The sequence below is a fragment of the Cydia fagiglandana genome, chromosome 1 (assembly GCF_963556715.1).
Source record: "Cydia fagiglandana chromosome 1, ilCydFagi1.1, whole genome shotgun sequence".
Taxonomy (NCBI): domain Eukaryota; kingdom Metazoa; phylum Arthropoda; class Insecta; order Lepidoptera; family Tortricidae; genus Cydia; species Cydia fagiglandana.
In genome coordinates this window covers 27247184-27272771 of record NC_085932.1, presented here as the reverse complement: position 1 = coordinate 27272771, position 25588 = coordinate 27247184, and the positions used below count along the sequence as shown (strand labels likewise).

General features: G+C 40.0%; 1 protein-coding gene across 1 annotated transcript in view; it reads left to right on the top strand.

The window, feature by feature from the left end:
• The window catches only part of LOC134667178 (trithorax group protein osa), a 102950-nt gene that overhangs the window by 51847 nt on the left and 25515 nt on the right, over positions 1–25588 (top strand). The window contains exon 5 of the mRNA XM_063524533.1: positions 18287–18416. Within this exon, the coding sequence (XP_063380603.1) occupies positions 18287–18416 (130 nt within the window). The remainder of the gene's footprint in view (positions 1–18286; positions 18417–25588) is intronic.

The window sequence follows — 25588 nt, the reverse complement described above, 5'->3', positions numbered from 1 at the left end:
AAAATTCATCCCCTAAGAGGGTTAAAAAGGGGTTGAAAGTTTGAATCCATTACAAATCCGAGTAGACGCACATTTCTTATTGCCTCCCAGGCTTGAAATGCTTAGAATTACTCAAGGAACATACGTGATGAAGCTCATAGCTTAATAAAAAAAAATTGGGTCAACTTTATAACTGCTTCCGCTATATTCTCTATTGAGTCAATAATCCAAAACCTTTGGACTGTACACCAAAGTGCCAAAGTGAACAGATTACATAACAGTTTATTATTATTTAACTAGATTGCATGAACACACACAATTTAAAAATATATCATTTGATATATTTTTACTGAATGCACTTCGGAAGTCCGAAAACCAATAGCCCTACACTATTTAAAGGGTTAAGTAAACTAACCAAATGGAAAGCGGTAAATTTTATCAGCTGACATTTAATTGGAAGTTTTCCTTATCTGGAGTTATCTGGTGACATGGGGGAGGGGGGAGACACAAACTTTGTGACGTCACTTTAACTTCATCAGTAACCGAAAATTTATTTAAATTATTTTATTTGCTGTACATTTAAATAACAAGTTTTTAAAACGATAATCGTTTTTATCCGTTTAATTTTCTTCCCTAAGCAATTTTGGGTTATACAATTACTAATATTTATATCGTCAACAATATTTTGATAAAATATTAATAATACTTAGGTACTTACTTAATTCAATTTGGCGATTTCGTAGAAAAAATGTGACGTCACACTAGGAGGGAGGGGTTTGCCAAATGTGACCAAGTGTGACAAGGAGGGGGGGAGGGGTCAAAACACCTAGAAATTCGTGTGACGTAATTAATGGATGACCCCATAGGTATTTCACGTTGTTGCTCGATTTGGTCAAGTGTAATTGTTCCTCGTCAATCCTGTTACACAACCATTGATCGATGCTTTGGTAAATTGGTAATTAGGTATAATGTAGAACTTTTTGTACTATGTGCTCGTAGTTATTTCTGCCCTCGAAACAGTAAAACTATTTCTTACACAAATCTCTCTATTTACTTTATATAACTTTCAAAGAACACTGCAATATTCCAGTTGAATGATGTCATGTATGGGCGGCACGGAGTCGCCTGGTCTTACGGCCGCTCCGTGACCAAGACTGCAAACGACTCATGCATACCTAGTGGCAGACCATGCCGAACGCTGGGTTCTGCGAAGCATCAAAACGAGCCGTTTTTATGCCGAGGCGGGTGACTGCGACGCCACAAACGGACTCATAAACAATTGCTTTCCCATGCCGTACTGATACGTATCTAATGCAAACTACGCTTTTAAGTAATGGGGGGATATAAAGTACTATTTTTTTATCATATTTCTGCGCTTAACACTTTACTGCATGTCACATTTGTTTTGAATGTGTATTCACTATGTTTGGGATACACTGTTTCTGAAACACCTAGCGTAGACGGTCTGAGATACAATGAACTTGGAGATAAACAATTAGTGTTTACCGCAACTGTTTCTGTCTTTCAGAAAGACGAGGATTTAATTCTGAAACAGTGTCTGTAAACAAAATGTTTATAGTTTACGCACCTTAATACCTGCCAATAGAGTTGAATATTATAGCTACCATATACGGCTTCGTATACACCAAGGTGACTAAAAGGTGAATGAATTAAGTTTTGTAGATGCGGGATAACCTCGAACTTATGACTACAGAAGTTACAACACTAAGGTATGTTTTTGTTTACATAACATTTTATAGTATGAAATAGAAATAGATAAAAATTAAATATCTCAAAAACGGTCTATCTAATTTCCACTCGGCTTTGTACGCATTATTATTCGGAATATATTTACAGATGGCCCCTTCCGGTTGGCGGTGATCCAACGGGGAAACCCCTACGTATACCAGACGATTTGATAATTACCGCGTGGTGTGTTGTAATGTGTACGATGTTTATATGTATTAGACGGATAGATATTCTTCCATTCAACACATTCCGATTGCATAGCCGCGTTTGGGTCAATGTCACGTCACCCGGTATCCATCTTTGTTTTGTGTAGTTGTAATGTATTTATATTGACGTTGTAAGCACGTGCCTGTTAGCAAGCATCCAAGCGTTTCTTGCTCGAAAGTGAGAGTTCCAAGTTTCTCGAGATTGCGCTCTGCGTCTCGCATCGACCGATCCTCGCGGATTTATGTAGCCCGTGTAATTTGCATAACGTATTACCCTACTAAAGCGTCACAACAAATTCGTCTCGCAGTCGTCTGCTCTGATCACCAATAAAAATATAAATTTGTTTGAATGCGTCAGTATTATTCACGAACATTGTAGCAGGAATAAGGGTTTCAACAATGCTACGCAACGCATAAGACTGGGCAAATCCCATCAAAGTTGAGCTATGAATAGACGTCGTGTCAGCTGTTCATCGGATCGCTCAGACGGTTGTTACGGCCGGGTCGTCCCGATAGCGGCTCTTACTTTGTTGTTTTGTACCTATATTATATTGTATAAGTAAGTACCGAGGGCCGGAGGCGTTCGTGAGTGGGGGATGCCGCCAGATAATAAATAAAGAGTGCAACGATTGCGGCCGCCGGGACAGGGGGGCCGGGAGGAGGCCGACCATTTTAATGTTCCGACGCCAGACTTTATATTAAACATTCGACCTTGGCAGTGGCCTACATCGACACTGGGACACGCACTCCCACTCTAACGTCACGAATGCCTCATTTAACTTTTCGATACTATAAATAATTATCTGTCATTAACAGGGAACTGACTAGCGCACGACATTGAATTAAATACCTTATCTAAGTTACAGTTGTTGACACCGGCCAAGGTCTATGTCAGCGGTGTTTTTGTCCTGTCTCATTTGTGTTTATTTTATCCTTATCTATCTAACAAATTGTTACAACGATATGATATCAACTTACTATATGTAATAACTTAATACACAATTTTAATTTAAACTCCACTCGTAATACATACAAAAGAGTAATGAAAACAAGTTAATTATGTAAGTATGTAAATTGCGCACACTTGTTTTGTAGTGTATAGTGAATAAGCCAATAAGGGAAGTAAAAACAACACAATACCTACTCAAAATCTTCAGCTTACAAGAGAGTAATTTAATTACTTACCTATAAAGTAACATTATTTTGATATTGTGTAAAAAAAATGTTAATTTAAACTTTAGTTAGGTATGAGTTACTTCAAGAAGTTAGTTATCCAGCAAATATAATCATGCCAATCATTTGCAGGAAAAAGTAGATTGCTTGAGCTATATCAATTCGGCCGTGGTTGCGGCCTCACTTGCGCATGTATGTAGATCACCCACTCAAGAAGCAAGCGTCTAAAGTGAGTCTGCACTGCCTAATACGTCCGCGTATTGTAATCGCATAATGGTCGAGTGGTGTGGGTCAGTGACGAGAGCGAGATGACATTGAACAGTGACGTTCAGTATCGTTACTTAACTTACGTAATGGCCGTGCATTGTTTTGCATGAGAGCCGCCCTACAAGTGCATAATGTGTGATGTCATGTAACATGTAAGGGAAATGGTAATGCGGCAGTAGTGTACCGGAAGTTGACCCTACACATGTTGCTAGTAAACAGTACTGATTAAACAATTATACATATACTAAGTAGCTTCTCCTCGCGACTTTGTCTGCGTGGAATGATGATATTGATAATATTTATGATTGATAAAAATATCTTATATCCTTACTCACACTTCAAACTGCATATTTCCATACCAAATTTCATCAAAATCGGTTCAGCAGTTTAAGCATGAAGAGGTAACAGAGACAAAGTTACTTTCGCCCTTATAATCTTAGGAGGGGTATCACTATAAAGAAATGTATATGTCTACGATTATTCTTTCAAACACAGTGATTTTGACGTAAGGTTTAGTTTTATCTGGCCTGCGGGAAAGGTTTTTTCACAAGACGCAATAAATTTCCTACACTTTTAGTAAACTCAAGCGCCGAGAGTTAAAAGTTTTAATCACGTTATTAAACGAAGTGGAATTTCTCGTTTAATTTAACATAGTGTTCTGCGCGAAACGTGTGGAGATTGCCATTGTGGCCGACGCTTCCGGGCCGGACACGCAGACCATTTCCTTCGACCAATTTAATGAGATTTTTAATGAAACAGCCGGTTGGACTCGACGTTTCTCATGCTACAGATGAGATGTAGATAAAACAAGTTATCTTAAAGGAGTTAAATTAATTAAGCAACAAGTACCTATTTGTCGTTAATAAGTCATTAAATATAAATGAAAATCTATATACCTACAAAAGAATTTAGGCAGACTAGGAATTGTAGTTTATGCAGTGCAAAATTTCCAAGAAGATGCACAGTATACGTTTCATCAAAACAAACGCGCTGGTGCGGTGGCGGTTGTGCTGCAGGTGTTCGGCGTCTCCAAACTGGTCGGGTATCCGGTCCGCGCCGCGCCGCGCCCGCTGCCCGACAGATGGCGCTGCCTTGCGCGGCGCCCCTCGTTCCCATACGGTTAACGTTCCTTGTGAATGCCGCGTAAGTAAACAAATTCCGACTTAACAAATGCGCTGGACTTGTACTTCATACAGGGGACCGTTGGAAAGCGGTACTCACTGTCAGCCGGATTACAATAGCACCAAAAAGATCCAGAGTTCCAAATGATAGTTAATACTGAAAAAGCAAACGAAATTTTCAATTAAGTAAAAAATAATCTTCTTGTATATAGATATAATATAATGATCTTTTTATCTAATGATGAATGATATGTAATGCATCTATCCTGTTATTGTGTTGTGATGTTCTAATTCAAATAAAATTAACTTATCCCACCATCTTGCTTACGGAAAGCTCAGCACAGATCTCCTCGAGTGGCTATTACGGGATAAGTTGCTATCTCGGAAAATAATTTTATGGCAATATCGATAATAAGACAAATGGTTTAATTACGGTGAGGGCCGGCCGCTTATGTAACTAATGGCGGCATAATCGCTCCAGAGGAATCCGATCGTAAACAGGCTCGCTAACCCACTAAAACATATTTCTTTTATTTTGCGGTGGCCTCCAGGGCCCGTATTCCTAACGTTGGCTGAACTGGCGACTCTTTCCCTCAGGCTACCTGACTTAAATTCTACTTCAAGGCATAATAACGACGAGTATCCTTTTTAATTTCCCGATTATCATGAAATTACAATATTGAATTAGTATTGTTACAAGTGTAATTTATTTATGGATTTCTTAAAAAGCGCATTAAGCTTGGCCTCAACAAAACGTGTACTGTGGATTGATCTGAGCGAAACCATCAACAGTTAGTTTTATTGTGTAAATAAATAGAGTTTTTCTTCATGAAACCGTGTATGTATCAGAGATGGATCACCACATGGTATACTGGTTTCCCGGAGACGAGTGGTCCGGCGATGCGTTGAGAATACCCGGGCTGGCATCAGCCGCCTCGAACAGGTTTCTATATAAATTTACGATAAAAGCCTGCGAGTTGCCGCCACAGCCTCACCCTTTCTGCATATTTTCCTAATTCCGTCTTAAATTTGAGCGCGCCATTTATGTAACGCTCCGAAAATACTGTGTTGGGTTATCTTGTAAAATACCGTCATGACTTCGTGCCGAATAATATTTATAGCTTTCATAACAAGTTTGATAATTGTCCATCACTTTGGGAATTTTAAACGTTTATCCAATGTTTCACTGTGTATGTTATTTCATCTCATTTTTAAAATTATCTAGGAAACTTTCTTTATTATGTGAGCCCTTACTAAAAATAAATTTGATAATAGTATTTTTCCAAATCAGAGCTCTTTTAGTTTCACGCACTTCTAATAGCAATACTTTTATCTGACCATCGGTAACCCTTTGTCTTATTGACGTTTCTTATGGCTCCGGTACCTCCATAGATAATTATTAATTAATAATTACACAAAATTTCCATACAGGCTCATTTTGACGGATTTGAAAACTAACACTAGTTGGTTGGTTGGTATTACATATTGTAAATCAATATTTAGTATTAGGTTGTCCAAAAAATAATTTAAGAATAATGCCCCTGCGCAGACCGTTGGGCGTCTATTGTCCGTAGGCCGCAGGCGCCGCTATGGCGCCGTGCTTCATCTAAACTTATTAGACGGTCTTTTCTTTATTGATCACAGACCTTATTTTTAAGGTAGGGATCTTCTATTATTTCACGTAACCAACAAGGATATCTTTATTCGTTGAACATTTTTTGTCTTTTTGGCAAATCTGATAAATTTAAGTACATACATATACCTATTTATAGGAAAATATTCCATCCAATAAGGATATGATCTTTACTATTACATATAACTAGAAATATGTGACAGCGGGCAATGACAGGGTGTCTGTTGGTCTGTTTCACGTACGTTGTGTTAAAATAAAATGTGACTTATCCTCTATCACGCGTCTCAAAAGAGGCAAATTTTAAGAATTCTGAAACCCATCCCATCGTTTACCTCTTTACTTATGTACTATAAGATTTGAGATTTAAAATTGTAATAAGAATCAATATACATATATGTCTCATAAACCATTTCACTTCTATTTGGTGGTGGCAATTTGCTGTATCGTAGATATGTGATGCACATACATCAACATACATTTGGCCCGCATCCCTAATAGGTAATATAGGAATATTGTTTGCAGTACGGGCGCGCTGATGTTCGATACACGTCGGTCGCATGCAGATCAATATTGCCTAATTACGCTCTCTCTACACAATACACACTTACACATCCAGCTATGTCTCATTGCTTTTTTAAATTAGTGTTTCAATTTAACATCAGTGAACCCATTTGTAGATTTGTTGGCCGATGCTAAACTTTATGTTTAATTCGATAGATCAATCTCTACAGATTATTGTACAAGTTTCGGTCACACATTTCATTTTAAAACCCACTTACGATGGAGGAGCCGGATACGGCAAGGAAGGAAGAATCCAATACAGCTAATATTTCCCCATATATGAGCCATAGGAAGGCTCTAGCGACATCAACCGTAAGATTCTTACACCTCTTAAACCCACCTTACTCACCTTTTAAGAGGTACACCTCAGTCACACCTCAGACAGTCTCTTAAGGTCTTCTATTATGCATTACAAGTTTCCCTATTGTTCGGTGGTAAACTAGGAAACTCCAAAATTGGACCTGTCCTACGCTTCTATTTTCAAATCACAATATCTGTTTTAAGAGTAAGAATGTAATATCTGTTTTGGCATATCCATGTCATTGCTGATATTAACGACGCTGTTATCACACGTGTATGTGAACGATTTCATGTTTATTGTGTATACCTCGACATTATTCGCATCAGAGAGCCGGCTTTTATTATGCATAATGCTCTTGACTGAGCACACGTTCGTAACCTTTCATAATAAAATGAAGCTCCGACCGCTTGTTCACATACTTTTTGCTTGAACCATTCTGTTTATATTCACCATTAACGATACAATCGCTTTTATCGTTTCTAATAACCACCTCGTGTCTATGTGAGCTCAGAATACAAACACAGCACGGCCCGAAGCCATTATTTCTGTGCAGCTATTTCTTCTGAGTCATGATCTACCTTCGTAATACGAAATATGGTTCGAGCGAACAAACAACTGGTCGAGTTGGAGACTTGGTCGGGTGCGTGCAGGCAATTGTGTGTTCTGTAGCGACCCCCCGCTCTAGGTTGGTGGTTCGGTTTGCCCTCGCTCGCTCGGAGCTATACATACGTACATATGGGTCGCGGCGGCGGCGCGCGGCGTGCCGTCGCAATATCAGCCCGGTGAAATCGCTCGCCCGCCCGCTTCGCCGCACCGCATGCCTCGCCTGCGCCAGTCGCCGTGCGCCAACTGAAACGCGCGCACCGCTAGCGCAATCGAACGTTCAACAGACCCTCGCTCTCTCGTCGTCCACCTCCACCCACCCTGCCCTGCACCCTGTACCCGCCGATATCGCCACGATTACAAACGAGACGCTTTAAGGGAACGTTTTTGCCGTCACTGTAGCGCCCTTAAATCGTGTACTGTGTTCTTGTGTGAGTGCATGTGCACGTCGAGTACCTGGTGATCTGGAGCTGCACAGTTAAAGGTTTCGAGACGGCCCTCATCATAAGGCTGCCTGCAAACACAGTGAGTATTGCCGCTCTACGTCCACATGACTGTAAAATGGGACGATTCTTATCTACTGCCGATATATCGCTGTACATGTGTGTGTGCGTGAGTGTGCTACATCGAATGCGCCCGCTTGTGTTACATACCGCCGCCTTCGTGTGCGTTGGCTCAATACTCAGTTCTATTTTGTAGCCGCTAAATGTTTGTTTTTATTATCATATGACCGGCGACTGCTCCAAGTTCATTTAGAACTATTGTCAACTTTATGAAATTGTGATAGAGCTTTAACATATATTATTTCTACTTCTATCGTTATATGCAACTACCAACATTCAATCGGTATCAGTAATTGATGCAATAACGTCAAAATTTAATTTTTATTTTTCCAACATTTACTTCGATCCCTACTTCATAGTGTTTAGGATCCATATGCCAGGAACGTCCGATGAAACAGGCTCTCCAAATGGTCGGATGAACGTTGCCGTCGGCACTGTTCAGCCTCGTTCAGCGTTTATTTTACTGCCATTGGTTAAGTTAGTATTTTATTAAAACTCTACCACATCTACCTAACTGTCAAGCGTTTTAAATCAACTTAACGTTTGAATTTCTCATGGATCCAATCATCTTTATACAAGTGGAACGGGTGTTTTATGTATTTTCTTTTTATTGAAATACCTACCTAAGATTCTTGGAAAGAAACTGGATGAAAAGGTTACTGACTAGTCATGGTCTCTACATACGGATGTAATCTTTCCATCAGGTATCCTTCTAGACTAATTCAATAATTTGGATACCGTAATGACAGACTAATGAATGGTAAATAAATTCTCGTGAATTTTCTTTATCATCACGGCATCCAAATTATTATTTCTTTTCTCAGTAGGTATAACTTTATTCTTTCATAATATTGTCTTCGGTTACCGCGATACCTATTATTTTTCGCGTTTTATTCTTTCATCAAAATGTTATAATTAGTTCTACCTGTCTTTCGTCTTGCATATTCTTGAAGAATAACATTTCTTTCCTTAGTTAAGTCGGGATAGCAAATAAACTGCTAATGTTAGTCTTCTACTTAATAGGTTTTTAGCAGTCCATTATCTTTTTTTTTTCCGCAAGGCTATTTTTAGAATTAATCTAGCTGCTTATACCGATAATAACGATTATGAGAAGTCTCTCATGTCATGTGTTAACTATGATTTTAGCTGCGTTTGAATATGAATGGTTTATATTTTATATCCTTGTTCAAAAATTCTAACAGTAAATTCACCTATACTTACTAAAGCTACACTACAAGTAATTGTGAGAACCATGGAACATATTTTTTGGTTGCAAATTGGTGTTTTGTTTATGTGTGTGTAATCCGCTCTCGTCACAGTTTTGTCGTCGATTGTAGTGTGTAGAGTCCGCCTTAGCCATCTTTGCACAAACTTGAACAGAATAGCCAGGTGGTGAAATTATTAACGTCATATTCTCATACAAATTTGACATTAGTGATGACATGCAGAGTTAGCTTGGTCCGACTCTACTACAATAATAAATTATGGGACAGTTTAATGACGGGAACTTTTTGAAAATAGTAAAGAACACCGCACGAATCTAAACTTTACTATAAATATATAAAGTAGATCTGTATTGTTTATATCGAGGAGTTTAGTTATCGTCGCACGTGTGTTTGTACTGGTTGTATGTATTTCTGATTATTTAATGCGATCTCACATCGTCCGCGCCCCGTCGCGTAACGTCCTAACTGCCTGTAAACCGAATCGTTCACAGCTTTTATTATTCTTGTCGTAAAAACGATAATGGCGGAGAAAACGTCGGCGTATCGCACATTCCTCCGTCGGTCGCTCATACAAATTATACGATGTGTGTTACGTATAGCTAGGTAGGTGGGCCGTCATTATTTATGTTCTCTCTAACAGTCGGCTGTGGTGTGGGTTAAAATCGGAGCAGTCAGCTGATCTTCAATGTGTGTGTGCGTTCTTCGGGAAACACCTTTCGATGACGTGTGCGAGCTCCGCTTAATTGGACATTCACATTGTTCCCTCGTGTTTTTATGTACCTATCGTTGTAATGATTGATACGCTTGATAAACTTATTTCGTTATGAATTAATAACTCGACGCCATTTATTTGTTGCTTAATTCATTCATGAATAGCACTGTCATGCTGTTATTTTATCAATGGTTTCATAGTTGCCTATTCAATGTTCGTTGATTTAGTTCGGCAAATGATATCTGTTGCTGCTTAGACGCATCGCCCGATCTCTATTATTTTTACAAACAAACGTGCCTCGACGGCCATTGTACAAAATGCTTATAGTATAGCATCAACCGTGCAAGGAACATGTCATTTGGCAAAAAAGCAACTGCAACATTGCTACCACTGATTACACCCTCCGTAGGAACATGTACACCATAATTTCCCCGCTTCGGCTCGTCTCTTCGCCGCTGTATTATTTCTGTTGTTTCTGTCGGTCGCAATGACACGCGATCTCAGCATAATGTGTCAACAATTACGTCATTTTCTAAATTCCATAAACGTCGTAATTGTATTATAATGAGTCACGAGGTCAACGCACTCATTATCTAATAACAAATTGCTAGTGTTTATAAATAATCCGATTCTCGTCATCGCTAAATCTAACTACATCAGTACCTATAAATTGCCGGCGAAAGTTGAGCGCGCGCCCTCCACCCCTCCCCGCTCGTCACAAATAAATGAACCAAAGTCGGCATCCGACAACAATAATAATAATTCGCTCGGGCCCGATCAGCTGTTTAGTCGACACCGACCCGAGTAACAGGTGGCCTATAAAGACATTCAATAAAGTGTACCACTTGCCTTTCGCTTGGAACCTCTATTTTACACAAATGCCCCCGCTTCCTACGCATACACCCGTAAACTCGGACTTGTCAGACTTTTTATAGCTGCCTTTACTGTCGTTAATTACTCGCCGTAGTAATCTGACGGCGATAAAGATTTGGTATTAAAGTTGAAATTGATTAGATGAGTAAGTAATTAATCAAATCGATCGAGTGACAAAGGTGTTTGTTTTTCATAATTAGTAACCGTTATTAACAAACAGCTCCATTCAAATGCTTAGTATACTTATAAAATCAAAGTAGTCAATTAGTCATAGCGTATTAGATATGTAGCTAGTTCCTTTTCAATGTACTGAAAAAGTTTTGATGTCTGTTTTCCAGTTAGTATCATAACTTTGAATTTTATTTCAAACAATATTTTACATAAACGTTATATTCATTGCTTCGTTTCTAATCAGGCTTCAGTGCGACTGCGCGAGTATTTTAAGGAATACCTTCTTATAACGCAGCGGCTTGAAATTTTAATAGGCCAGTCGAGTGGTGGGTGAGGCTGAAAGAAAATGGGTGACCGACTCGACTGGGGAGGCGACCTTTTGTCCCCCCCAAACACGTGGCAAAGTACACGAACCATATGATCACTATTATTCGGTAGGTACATATAGACACGTCAGTTCACCGACGTTCTGTATCTGTAACCCGGTCTGAGCGAGCCGCCTGAAGCGCCCACAATGTTTAGCTTTCATTTCCAAGTCAATCAAGGCCCTTCTCATCTTCTTGAACGCTCGTATTTCCCTCTGTAATGCAAGCGAGAAATTTTGAAGTTTGTTTTCAATTTCATGCTTTTATCTTTATATCGGGTTACTCTGTGTAAACTATCTTTCATTTCATGGAAATTGTTGTAGCTTAGATGGCAGGGAGATATTAGGAATTTTAAAGCAGCTTACATTGCGTCACTATTTTTTCATCATGTTCATGTTACTAGTTCTTTAGTTGTGTTATAAAGGCCTTATAATGTTCTAGTTGAGGACAGCTTCTGTTCATCATTCGCTTGTTCTCTTCCCGCATTTATGAGTTGTGTAAGACTTATAGAAATTTAGTATTGTCACAAGGACATGAAGTGTAATGAACGACTAACGACTTCCACGGGCGAACTTGTATCAATACCTCGAGTGCACTCGTCTAATAGGCTAGTTGGTGCAGCGGCAGACGCAGTGCAGATAGTTCGCAAGACTCGGCATTTCGCTCTCGATAGCGCGGTCGTCAATGACGGCCGGTTATGTAATGTAAATGTTTACGAACCTACTACACGTGCTGCCGCCACGTGCCCACCCGAGAACACTAGCCTTGTGAATTATTTATTTACGAGGCAACATTTTCACACGCCGGTCGACGAACTCTTCAATGATCTTGGAACGCATTTACTCTGATTAATCTCGCCATTTCTTGAATGACGCCGATGCACCTACTTCTGAGCGCTCTAATCGCTTACCGGCTGGTAAGTGGTGCTGTTTATTTTGACGACGTGTTGCGACAACACCCCGCCGGGTTTCAACTCGTACCTTAATATCAACAGCAACACATAATCATTGTTAGCAGAACTTACCTTAATTCGAAAATGCTTTACCAGTGGTCAGTCAAGTGTTTCTTAGTACTTACTCTTGCGACGTAAAGTTTCACAAATGTACTCTCTTTCAACATAATACCATAAACCATAATAGCGTCATAAAAACGGTAACCAAACATTTCAACAGAAAAATGACTACAAATAGCCGCAAGCTTGTAACCGCCAGCCGTTGCAGCCGCGGCTCTACGTAGGGGATGTGCGGTTATTTCGATGAGTGCGACAATCAATGTCTATTTATAACTTTCCTGTGATGCGTGCCACTGACCTAGCTAAACGTTATTTAAACGTCCCTTTTGTTCGTCCTGCCATGTGTTTCCTCTAAAGTGCACCTAAGTGTTACCGACAATCCGGACAAGAGTCTTTAGTCTTCGGTTTTATTTAATACTTTTAATCTGGTCTAGTTGGTTAGGCTTAGGTAGAACCCACTATATATAGTACAACATACCTATCTACACAGTTTCAGAAGATTAAAGAATTGCTAATATTGGCACCAGTGTATGCATCCCTAATTATTAATTAATTGCTACAATGGCTGGTAATCGCAGAATTGGTAACGAGTAGTTACTATAAAATAGTCCAAACAGATTCCACAGAACAACATAACACGTAAATATATTGCACAACGGGCTCCAACTTTCCCTCAAAGATCAATGGCGAAATTCGTGATTGTCGTCGCCTGGTTCCGCTGCACATAGCCTTAGATCTATGTACTGTGTAGAGCTCCGCGTGCTTCTATTTACTGCGGGCACATTGTGCGGTAGACGTACTACAGGAGCGTTCGGTGTTTATTTGCGTCGGGATTTGGGCCAAGTGCATTCGGTCGACGAATTTAAGCCGATGTCGTTCGTGCCGATATATCATACACGCCCGAGCCGAACAGCTGATTGCCGTTGGATTAGTTGACGACTGACTTGGACGCTATTTCCGGCTTTGTTGAATGATGTGCATTGTTTCTTGACCGTGAAGTTCCTCTGAGTTCGAAGCATACTTAAAACAAGCATAGAGGAACACTGAACTTTTTTTTTTTAATAAATTGCTGTGTTTTTTCATGGATATAATGGTAAGATTGCTTTTCAGGATCAGAGCTATCTAAGCAAATAAAATATGCCACTATCATTCTTACACTTGCTACATATCTCACACTTGATATAAAGGATATGCTCTAGAAGTCTAGATAGAAGACGACCACAATTTGTAAATTGTTATTAAGTAATAACTTTAATTTGGGATACCCAAATATTATCTAAAAAAAATATTATTGATAGTTGCAGGCCTAATCTTCTTCCAGAAATGAATCTATATTATTGGACATTAATTCAACCGTGAGTCAATGAGTCCTAACACTCCTAAGACGAAATTAATAAATATGCGCATAATAAAGCTTTCAAGAAGCTCACTCGTACGGTGCTACCGTACTATGTATAATACTTTTCAAGCTGGAAGGCTACGATGATAGATGTCCATTCAATACAATTTTGCGACATTGGTTACTTCTAGGTTATAAATTGTGTGGAGATGACATCTATCATCCTACCCTTTCCGTTTGAAAAACATTATACCTCTACTAGATAAATTAGAAAGAAAAGAACCCATTCAGTACAACACATTGCCGCCGCCGCTACTGTGCCAATGTGAATATGGTTCTTATCCATATCATAATCCTTTAAAATTTTATAACACAACAGAAACACCTGAGATCCTAGTTCATTCTATAGCTACCTGAAAATTATACAGTAGCACCCCTGGTATAATTTACACAGACTGGTATAATATAAATAAGACTAAGCTATGCCTTGCTTTTTACAACTCTACGCAAAGTATGCATACTCGTACACGTACCTACCTATAATGTAGTACATACGTAAAGAATGTGAGAGTGGCACTACATAGTTGAGGAAGTTTTTCAAAACATTCCTCGTTGTAAACTGTAGAGCAAATACAGAGAGCTAACATCGGGTCTCCAAAGGATAAAAAGAGTTCTAAATCGTTTTTACTTTACTAAAATCGACAATGCGAACTGCTTTTTTCTTTGAAATTCACGATGGCTAAAGCCAAAAAGAGCTTTAGTGATCTAACCATCCTTGTACTGAATCTACTGAAACAGGATGTTTTTTTAGCAGTCGGGTTAACGTTGTTCAATTTTGCTTGATCTTGTGCAGCTTTTAAATTGTAGCAAAACTGATCTCCCGATCTCCTGAAATGTTTGAGTCCAGCCATTCCTCTGGCTTCTATACCAATTTACCTAAATCTAAAGGTAAATCAGAAAGCAAATTGCATACATACATACATACAGCATACAGCAAAGAATTAGACGCGGCCCAGCACGTCCCGACAGCTCCCAACAATAATAATTAATTGACTCGTCCGTTCGTTATCGTGCTTTTATATTGACGTTCCCGAGCGAGCAGCCGAGCGAGCGAGGCGCGTTCGGAATGAAATTTCCATAAAAACTTTTGTACTCCGGCGGACGTTGCGAGCGCACGTTAAAATCGTCGGCCGGCAATAAAACAGCGGCCGGGTGCGGCGAAGCGCGACGACTCGCCGCGGGTGCGAGCGGGACGCCTAGAGAGATAATGGACTCTGTACGAAATGAAGAACGCGCTGGAGCGCCGAGCGAGCGAGCCGGCCGGAGCGCGGCAAAAACATCGGCGCGGTTATCGCGGCCCCTCCCTCGCCCCGCGCCCGCCCGCGCCCCTGGGACCGGACTCTGATCGACACCGGCCGGAGCCTCTCGCAGGCGGGCGGACTAACCTCGACTCGACGCAGGCGGCGTGGGGTCGACTTACTCGTGCGCCTCCTTCGCTCGCTCGCTCGCTTCCAACGGACAAGTAGAGCCGACAAATAATATTACTTCGTTTTATAACTTCTAAGAGTTCTAAGCTCAGTTGCGCTCGTTCTTGACAGTTTACTGCCATGCCACTTGGACTGGATATACCAAAATCACTATTTATCCTTTAGTTTGTTTGGTTTATAACTTGAATCTATGAAACAAGCCAAATAAAGATTGACACAACACAACACAAGCCTTATCAAAAGTACCAAAACTCAAAAGCATATATTCTCCTGAATATCCTCCCTGAAGCCTTTATAAAGGATGTAATCCAAATCGAATTAAAATGGAATACAAGAAGGTTCCAAATTCAAAACTGCAATAATGACAAGTGGGACTCAGGAGGATATGCGAAAAGATTTAGGATAAGGGTTTCAAAACCTCAGAACAGAACCCTTAATAGCCAGGCCCGAAAGATGATCCGCAAAGACAACGTCTCCGTGGAGCCAGCCTCTCGTTTTGTTTTTATTTGGACCGGTGGGCACAGCACAGGCATTGTTTGCATTTGCGGGATTCCGCGCGTTGTTTTATTGTGCGATTACCGCAAGTGCCCGTGCTCTATTGACACGGACTGCCATTGTGGGCTAACTGCCGAGGTTGCAGTGTCAAGGCAACTTCCTACCTTTACTGTTTATGTATGCTAATTATTACCCTTCTGAAGTTTAATTTGACTTAATCGAGCGGGTTGCCGTCGTAAACAACTTTCCGAATAAGGTTAAATGGTTCAGTTGTATTAATATTTAATGCAGATGGAATAACTTGTGCGTACAGTCACCGGCAACAAGATTTTATTTTATAAAGAGTTCCAAAACATTTTAAGAAAAATGCTTATAGAGTGATAACTTGATAAAACTGATACGTATAAAGGTTTGGTGAATTTATTTTTGCTTTGGTGCCTTGATCAATACTTATCTAGAATATTTTATACTAATAAATTTTGTACGCGTTTACATTGCCATCGTGGATCCTCCACCGATTTGTTTGTCACCAAAAACACTACAGACCTGGGGGTCCTAATAGGGAAATCTACTATCGAGTTACTTTGATAGTAGATTTCCCACAATGCATGAAAATCATCAGGAATGACTAGCGGATGATATCAGTTGTATTTCACTCAGCCCTGTCCAGTCCCCGCAGTGGCTTAGAGTGGGGTTCGGTTAAAATTTAAATAATCTCATCTTATGGCCATCAGCATCGCCTGCCTGCCACAGTATAGGTTGAGGACTTAAGTTGATGTAGCTTTTGATAAATGAACACATTTACAAATAAGTTCTTCGAAATTCTTCAAGAGTTGACTGTAGCGGACTCGGTGTCGCGCTGACTTGAAGTGGGGAGTCGGCAGAATAATCGCGCTTGATAGCGCGATCTATCGCGTCAAGTACGTGTCGCCGTAGATACTGGGTTTGTCCGTTGACTCAGACATAAGTAGCTTTACTGCGAAGCCTTTTGGAAGCGCTTAGCACGTTTAAGAACTTCATATGCTTAGTACAGACTAACACAAAGGTGACATTGACTACTCAACAATTGAGACTAACACATAAAGGTGACGTTGACAAAAATATTTTGTAATCAACATATTTTTGGGAAGAAGGGAAGTGTGGAATTAATGTCACGAACTAAATGCGGAGCCTTCTTTAGGGTAAAAAGTCTTCTTCCTCGCGTTATCCCGGCATTTCGCCACGGCTCATGAGAGCCTGGGGTCCGCTTGACAACTAATCCCATGATTTGACGTAGGCGCTAGTTTTTACGAAAGCGACTGCCATCTGACCTTCCAACCCAGAGGGTAAAGACCTTATTGGGATTAGTCCGGTTTCCTCACGATGTTTTCCTTCACCGAAAAGAGACTGGTAAATATCAAATGATATTTCGTACATAAGTTCCGAAAAACTCATTGGTACGAGCCGGGGTTTGAACCCGCGACCTCTAGGGTAAAAGGTAAAAAAAATATATATAAATACCAATAATTATAATTATTTATTTTAGATTTCTTGCTATTTTAGGACCTCCGAGGCAAGTATGCAAATATAATAAATAATAACTTTGATGTAGGAAAATATTCTGTAAAATAACAGCCTCGTAAAATAATTCACAGATTTATGAACAATTCAGATGTAACAACTATGAGTACAGACAGACAATGCATTTGGATTTAGAGTGCATCCAGGTGGATTATTCCGAATGAATGAATACCTACCAAAACATCTCACAGTTTGACATCAGTGCTATTTGGAAATAGCAATGTCTGCATTATAAGTATTACCATTGTAGGCTTTCTTAGTCAACATATTGCTGGTTAAAATGGGTTGAAATTGCATGAATAACTACGAAGCAATAGTGTAAGCTGATTCTACACTGACTTGGCAGTAGAAAAGGCTACTATAATATCAAATTCCTATGAAAATATAACGTTTATAAAGACATTCTGTACACTTATTTTGAACATCGTCAAAGCATATTCGAGTAGCGACACGGGATCTTAACGGGATACGGGTGACAGCTGCTCCTCCAGCAGCTGCAATAGTTGCTGTTCGGTGACATTATAGCCCAATTATTAGGCTTACATTGAGAGAAAAATCATCACCAGGAATTAAAAAACAGTTCTGTACTGGGGGAAAAAATGAAGTTTTAGTAATAATTATGGACGTTTCACTATTTCTGTAAAATATATTTATTTCTACAATCAGCTCAGTAATCCCAAATATAATTTCAACAAACAGATAATAGAAATAGCAAGAAGTAATAGAAATTACCAAAGTCAATTTGTTCCTATTAGTTAACTCTCCTTGTCCCCGGATTAAGTTTATTTTTGTAATTCTAAGTGGATTTTTGTTGTACTTTTCTCTCAGAAGCAATTAACAAACAACATAATCGAAATAATTTATAGTGACATGTCGTTTAATTGTTCCAGGATCTGACCGGTCAGAACAGCAATGACTCGGGCGGCAGCGGAGGCGCGGGGCGCGCTTCGACGCCGCACCTGAGGCCGACGCCCAGCCCCACCGGCTCCAGCGGATCCCGCTCCATGTCACCGGCTGTCGGTGAGTTCTACTTGCATACAACAGAATTAAATTCAACATATATCGATCAATACCTTTCCTTTTCTGTGTCAACCCTTACTCCGGAGCTCTCGTCTCGGGCTGAAGCGGCTTGTGTTTAAGGATCAAAGAAGCTTGATCTACTATTAGTGGTCCTTTATGCTTTCCCAGGATGCGAGGAGGTCCGAGGACTGATTCATGCGTTCATGAAAATGCGTTCTTTGTCTTCTTCCCAATTGGTGCCTCTGGCGAATTGGCGATTATGGCCGTCTGATTTAAATCGGCATCACTTGCCGTCTTAACTTACTAAACTTGCCGTCTAAACTTGCCGTCTAAACTTGCCGTCGTGAACCCAAAAAAAAATGTTTGGGTCTTTAAGGGACTGGCGCTACTAGCTACATTGCTCTCATTCCCCAATAATTTTGCAAAGGGAAAGCCAGCAGCGGCAGCGATGTTCCACGTCGTAAAATCTTACTTATTCTCTATATCAATAAGGTTGCTATTATTTAGATCGTTCTCCTCGCTAATCTCTGACAATTCTCACGCAGTCATAACTGTCGGATTGGATAAGTATCCAAACCTTGTCCCATTTTGACAAACGATCACTCAGTTCATCCGCTGCGGTGTTGATTTCTCTATCTAGCATCAGTCATTAGTCTCAGTTGCAACAAATTAGACGATAAAAATCTTAATCGCTGTTCTAATATATAAATGGTCTAGCTAGACAGCCTGTTTAGTTGGTTTGAAAGGATATTGGATAGTCAATGCGTTTTATAATGAATACCTAATATATCTCTCAAGAAGCCTTATTCACGGTTTTGACGGTTTATACATACATATATACATACATTTAACTAACGTATTGCCCCTATACTCGTAGTTACCAGGTACAGTAAGCAGTGGCGGGACTTCCATACAAGCCCAAAAGCCGGGCTTGCCCTAAGGCAACTAATTGCCTTACCGAAATTACGTAGTGATAAGATCAATAAAGATTATTTTGAAAATCGCGCGCCAAACGAACCCGTATTATTAAATTCAAGCCACAGCGGCCTCGAACCGCGGCACGAGCGTGTTGCAAAATTATGCCGCGGCGTGGCGCCTCGTCCGCGCGAACTAAATCAGGCGGAGGATGTTCTAGCTATCCTGCTCGAACTCGCACTCGTTGGCTTGCAACCGTGCTTGCTTTTTCGTCCCGCTCTGGGCACTATCAGCCTACAAACCGTCAAAGAACGATGTAACTATTTGTTGGTATGTATAGCAATTTTATAAGACGATTTATGCTTGGATTTTGTGTGAAGTTAGCTGCATAAGTTCGCACAGCGCGCGTTCGCGTTTACTTCAAGTGTATTATTATTTAGTTGAGCCGAGTCAGTGGTCGAGTCGAAAGTAACGAAAGTTTGTTTAAGTGAATTTGATTAAATAGTGAATGTGAATTTGTTCATTGTTGTGGCGCTTAGTTTAATAAGTGTTAACAATGGATCAAGAAGTGGTTCCTTGTGACGGTTTGAAGTGCGTCCACGTTTTAGTCAACCAAAACAAGGTAAAGTCTTTGACCTTTGTCGAAAAAGGGACCTAATTTCCGCGGCAAAACCAACACCCGACTTGTGTATTTCTCAGTCAAGTCAGTCGCGTAAGAGAAATTTCTGTAGGGCCGTCTACAAAACTCATTGGATTGTTGGTTGTTCCCATACAAATAAGATGTATTGCTGGTGTTGCATATTTTTTTCGAACGATATTAACGTTTGGAATACTTCTGGCTATAACGATTTAAATAATTTATCTGGAGCAATAAAGAGGCACATGAATTCCGGTCAAACATATGTGCAGTGATTTCTTTTAGCAATTTTGGGAAACAAAGGATCGAGGCCTCTTTGTCGCGACAATTATCAGAAGAAATATCAAAACATAACATGCGTGTTGACAACAATTGTAGTGTTTTTCAGAGGTTAGTCGATATTGTGTGCCATTTAGCACAGCAAGAACTTCCTTTTAGAGGACACGATGAGTCAAACACTTCATTAAATAGGGGCAATTTTTTGGAACTTGTATCGTTGCTATTAAAATATGACGGCGTTCTAGAAAAACATGTTCAAAGCGACAAACCAAGCTCGAGCTATTTGTCTAACAAAATACAAAATGACATTATTCATAGCCGTAGCAGACGTGCGCTAAGATGATTAGCTCGCCTCGTCACGCTAGCAGATGCATTTGACCCCGAAGAGTGAAGATTGGACAGTTATTACGAAAACATATCTTTCGGCTTGCCCTACTCCAAAACCCTAGGCACGCTACTGACAGTAAGTATCTTTTGATACCTTTTAATTTTATGGCCTTACGCCCCCTCTAAATGTTATGGGCACACTCTTTCACTGAGTTGCTTTTATGTATAGCAAAATCTAATCATCAGGAGATTCACGACGGTAGATTTTGGGTTACATGTGTTATTTGAATTGACGTTGCTCGTATACTAATAACAAACAACATTTCAACGTCATGATAGATCACGCTATAACGAATTTCCTAAAAGTAACGCAATATCTATAAGAATGATTTCTTAATAGGTTAACGACGTCTCGTTTAGGCGTGCTTAATTTGAACCTTATTCTTTGGTGATAAGGATCAAATTAGGTTTGATTAGAGTTTGTAGGATCCTTTATTTGGCCGGTGGCGTGTTGATCAGATTCGTTGTGCATGCTTGCTTCGTCACCAGTAGACACGGGCTTTCCCGACATTGACCCACATAGAGCGGGCTCCCACAGTACGCCGTATTTTGCCCCTTTTGCGGGCGCGAACCACCCCACCCGCCTACCTTATGTACGAGCCGGGGTGGTCGCGGTATATAGGGCCTCGTGAAAAACTTACACCCACCGTCGGGGCGAGCACGCAAAACAGGACCTTCCACCCCTGAGCCCCGACGCGTCGGTCTTATGTGCCGGACCGTCGGCACAATTATGCCAAGATCTCTGTAACGCCCTTGTCGGGCTTCCCTCAAAGTGTCCTTGACGAGTTCACCCGCCACCTTATATACTTACCCACTGACACGAATTGCTTTACATACATAGGTACGTCTATCTGATTTCAGAGTATTTACTACTACTTCATTCATTCATGATACGGAGACTGATTTTCCTGATTCAATTACATGCGTGCGAGAAGATATTATACATAATTATATGTATTTGTTTTTATTGTCTGGCCATATTGCCGTATCTCTAGATTATACATTTGAATCATAGCGCACAGCATGAAGAACATAAAATGAATACAACTATTTTTCGCCCCGTCGAATGGAAATGAGAAATGATTGCTTTCAAATCGGACATCACCGACTTGTGTGTTTAATTTCACGGTAGATTTTTATATACAGGCACCAAATAAATAAAAAAGTACGCTAGCTTGAAGATATTTCTTTCTAGAAAGGCTCTTATTTAATGAAGTCTTTTGCTCTTTATTACAATTATTATCTGTCATTCCTGACTGCAGTTAGATAGAATATATTATTAATTTATTTTTATACTATACAGACTTGTAATTATACCCTATCACGTCAGTTATAAAACATCCACCAAAAACGATTCTTGTTTTGTTACCACGAACGATTGCCTAGCGTGGCTTTCTCAAAACATCGGATTGTAGACCGGGCGAGCAGCAACTGTGCCGTCGCACTCGAATACCGGTTATATGACCGCAATATACCTTCATTTCGATTCGTATGCGCTATCGAAACACTCCGCTATTTCTGATCCAATGCTCGGTTTGCTCGAGAGCAATACTAGGCTCGGTCCGCGCCGCGCCTTGTACTCGGCCCCCACCGCTGACTTGGCCGCGAGCTGGCGAGGTGGTACAAGTTCTACATGACGGTATGACGTCAACCGTTCGGCTCGTGGGGCTTCTTGGCTCTCGACAAACACTCGGATGATGTGAAGTCTCGTATTAGAAAATTATAGACCGAGCGCTTGAGGAAGTCCAAAACGTAAAAGAGCTTTTTTATTGGTGCGCCATGTATGTGTTAAAAAATTTCAACAACGTTTTATGGTAGCTTCATAAATATTCTACTTTATTTTCTCAGCTTAATTATGAAACAAACAGCATGCTGTGTATGGAAAAATTGCTATTCAGGCCAATTGAAAACACACCGGTTATTTTGCATCTGCCTGTTGGACGTCATCTCTCATTTTAGGCATTGTCCGTATATAGTGGACAATCGTTATCGATTCTCAAAGTATCTACTATCGACAGCATTGTGCTCTTTTCCAATCTAAGTTCCATCGTTATTTGAACACAATGAAGCCGCAATACCGCAACCCGGCGCGTTCGAAGGTGAATTGCGTATTGTTTGACGCCCGCATGCAACGTGACTTTCGAAAACGACTTTAATTTTTGTCCAATAAGGTTTCTTTTGCGTGCTAACTATATTTCTACATTAATATGGTATTTCCAACCTTACTGTCCGTTTATTTTAAGTCGATTTTGCTAGTGTGAGGTGGATGTTCAATTGTATACGGGCGCTAAAAGCGTTTCGCAGTCGTCCGTCGTGCGTATCGGCGGCCGAGCGCAGGAATGCCATCAACTAAGATAAGGCCCGCTCTGGGGAGCGCAGCGCGCACCGAACGCCGCCGTCCGCTGTCTCCAAAGACATTTAAAGCTTCTACGTAAATTTGCGTCTACCTACGGGCTATTTATTCCAACGCAAAACAGTAACAACGTAAAAAAGAAAACTGATTTGATGAATATACAATTTGATGAAAATACATTTGGGAATACCTACGCGTTCAAGATTTTAAATATTTTTTTTTGCCGTTGTACACGTAAGTAACGTTTCCAAAGGCAACAAATGTTACTAAATTAACTGATGTGATGGACCTCGATAAAGCAGTTGAACCATGCTAGTCCGTTATTTTGCATTTCTAAACATCCCTTTTTTCTATACATATTAGAAACATCGTAAATGTTATATGTCTGTGTGATGAAGTTAGCATCCGTCTCCTTTGTGATCCATTATCAAGGGTCGGTTTACGACCCTTTGGGACTATTATAACAGTAATTGTGCGGCCGGTGTGTCTGTCATCACATAAATGCTCCCATTCCGCCGGCCACGTGCCCCGCGTCCTTGACAGGGCAACGACCTCCCTAATCTAAATAAAAAAGAGAGTAGCGTAAACCTTCCCATCTTGTTTGTTGACGTCAACGAGCTCTCGTGATTCGTGAAATCTTTTTTCGTGAATCTGCGGTTAATTCTATCGCTGCAAAGCCTCTCTGTCATTCAAATTGAATTTATTATTCGTTTTTGTTTTGTTCGTTACTCTGCGTGACTTTTTAAAACAAAATAAAACTCCGACCTTTTATCGTTTGAAGCTTCATTTTCGCTTGCGTCATAAACTCTAAGGACTGTTCATTTTATTAAGCGGACACACAAAAAAGTATAAATTACATTTTTCTAATTCTGGAATAGCTTTATTTAGATAAATATAATAAAAACGGAAACCAACGCAAAACATTTTAATGTATATATAGTATAATATAATAACATCGGTAAGATTTTCGTACTTTTACACGGTTGCGCCGTTCAAGTGCCTGCACATCAATTTTTGACACTTTTTGACAAGTTGTAAACAACATTCGTTTGAATTCTTTTAATGTTTTAGCTTCTCATCTACCCTTTTTTAAGCGCATCTTCACTCGATGGAGTGGAGCTCCGGGCAATTAGATGAGTTGACTTGTTTTTGAACGAAATCAATGTTTTTCAAATTCAGTAGCTTTACTTTCTGACCAGCATAGTGGGCACTTGCCAAATCAGGCCGAAATGAAGAGGTGACATTATGCGTCTGATAGACGGAAAGTACTCGTTATTAGATGCATTATTTTCTGTAAATGTCGCAACCAAAGTTCATGTCGCAAAATAGAACAAACTTTTTAAGGCCACAGGAACTAATTGCCTGCCAGACAAGAACTTTCTTCATGAATTGGTCAATTTTGATGTTACTTTCCTCGTCGAATATATGATCTTCTAGAACGGCATGGTAGCATCAGGGCCATTGGTAACGTACTATAGCAACATTTTACGCATTTTCCGTTGTCCATTAAAATGCTACGAAATTTATCTTAATGTAAAATGTAGTACAGTTTGACGCTTCTTTTTTTCGATTCCTTTCGCTGCTCTGTAATTCTTTTGTCCATTTTTTTCTTTTTATGGGTCCATTTATTGTACATACTTCTTATATTTTAATCTGTGCCTACTCTAACGCCTGCTGTCTTAGGAATTTCGCGAACCGATAAGTAATTTATTGATTTTAACAGCCGCATGATAATACTTTTGTTTCTGGATTGGCCGGGCCGCTTCTGTGCCGGGATTTTGTAAAATCTTCAAGCATATGATGCTCTCCAAATGTTTTAATTATTTTATTCACGTTTAACTTGGAAAATTGGTACATATTTACGATTTTTCGCAGTGAATACTAGCCTGTGCATCCTAGTTGCAGAACTAACTTGCTATGTTCCAAATTTGTTCGGTCCTTCGGGAAAAATATTTGACTATTATGGGAACAAATATGTAGCAATTGATAAATAAGGGATTGTTGATTATATTGTTATGAGCTGTACGTCAATTAGTTTTAAATTCGCCGATTAAAAGAGGTGTAAGAGTGTCCGCTTAGTAAACTGAACAGTCCTTACTTCAATGTATCTGTCTATAGCTTAGCGTGTACAGCTTGCTCTCAGAGTTAGCATATAATTGTTGTGTGACTACGCCACGATACATTTTGTATTAAACATGCAGTTAAATCTACTTATGACTTTACTAAGGATCGTAAACTTATTGCGGATTACAGTAAAAAAGTTATAATTAGTCAAAGTTTAATTGGTTAATGAGTAAGAAAAGTAAGTTAGAATATAGAAAAAAAATTGGGAACTTGTTGCGGGCACGGGACTGGCCCCGCCCGTTCCCGCTGCCCATCGCTTAATTGTATTCAGATTACCCCGGAAAAGTGATAAATCTCAGTGAGTCAAGGTCGCCCGAGGGTTCGACAGCCCATTCACCCCGTTCCGTCTGCCCCCTCTAATGGTGCGGACATTCTTTAACAGACCCCAGCCAGACTTACCCGTAGGTACCACTTATACATATCCCTATTTACTTTTGCCTTCCCGTCCCTCGGTTGATAATTAGGTGGGTACCCTCG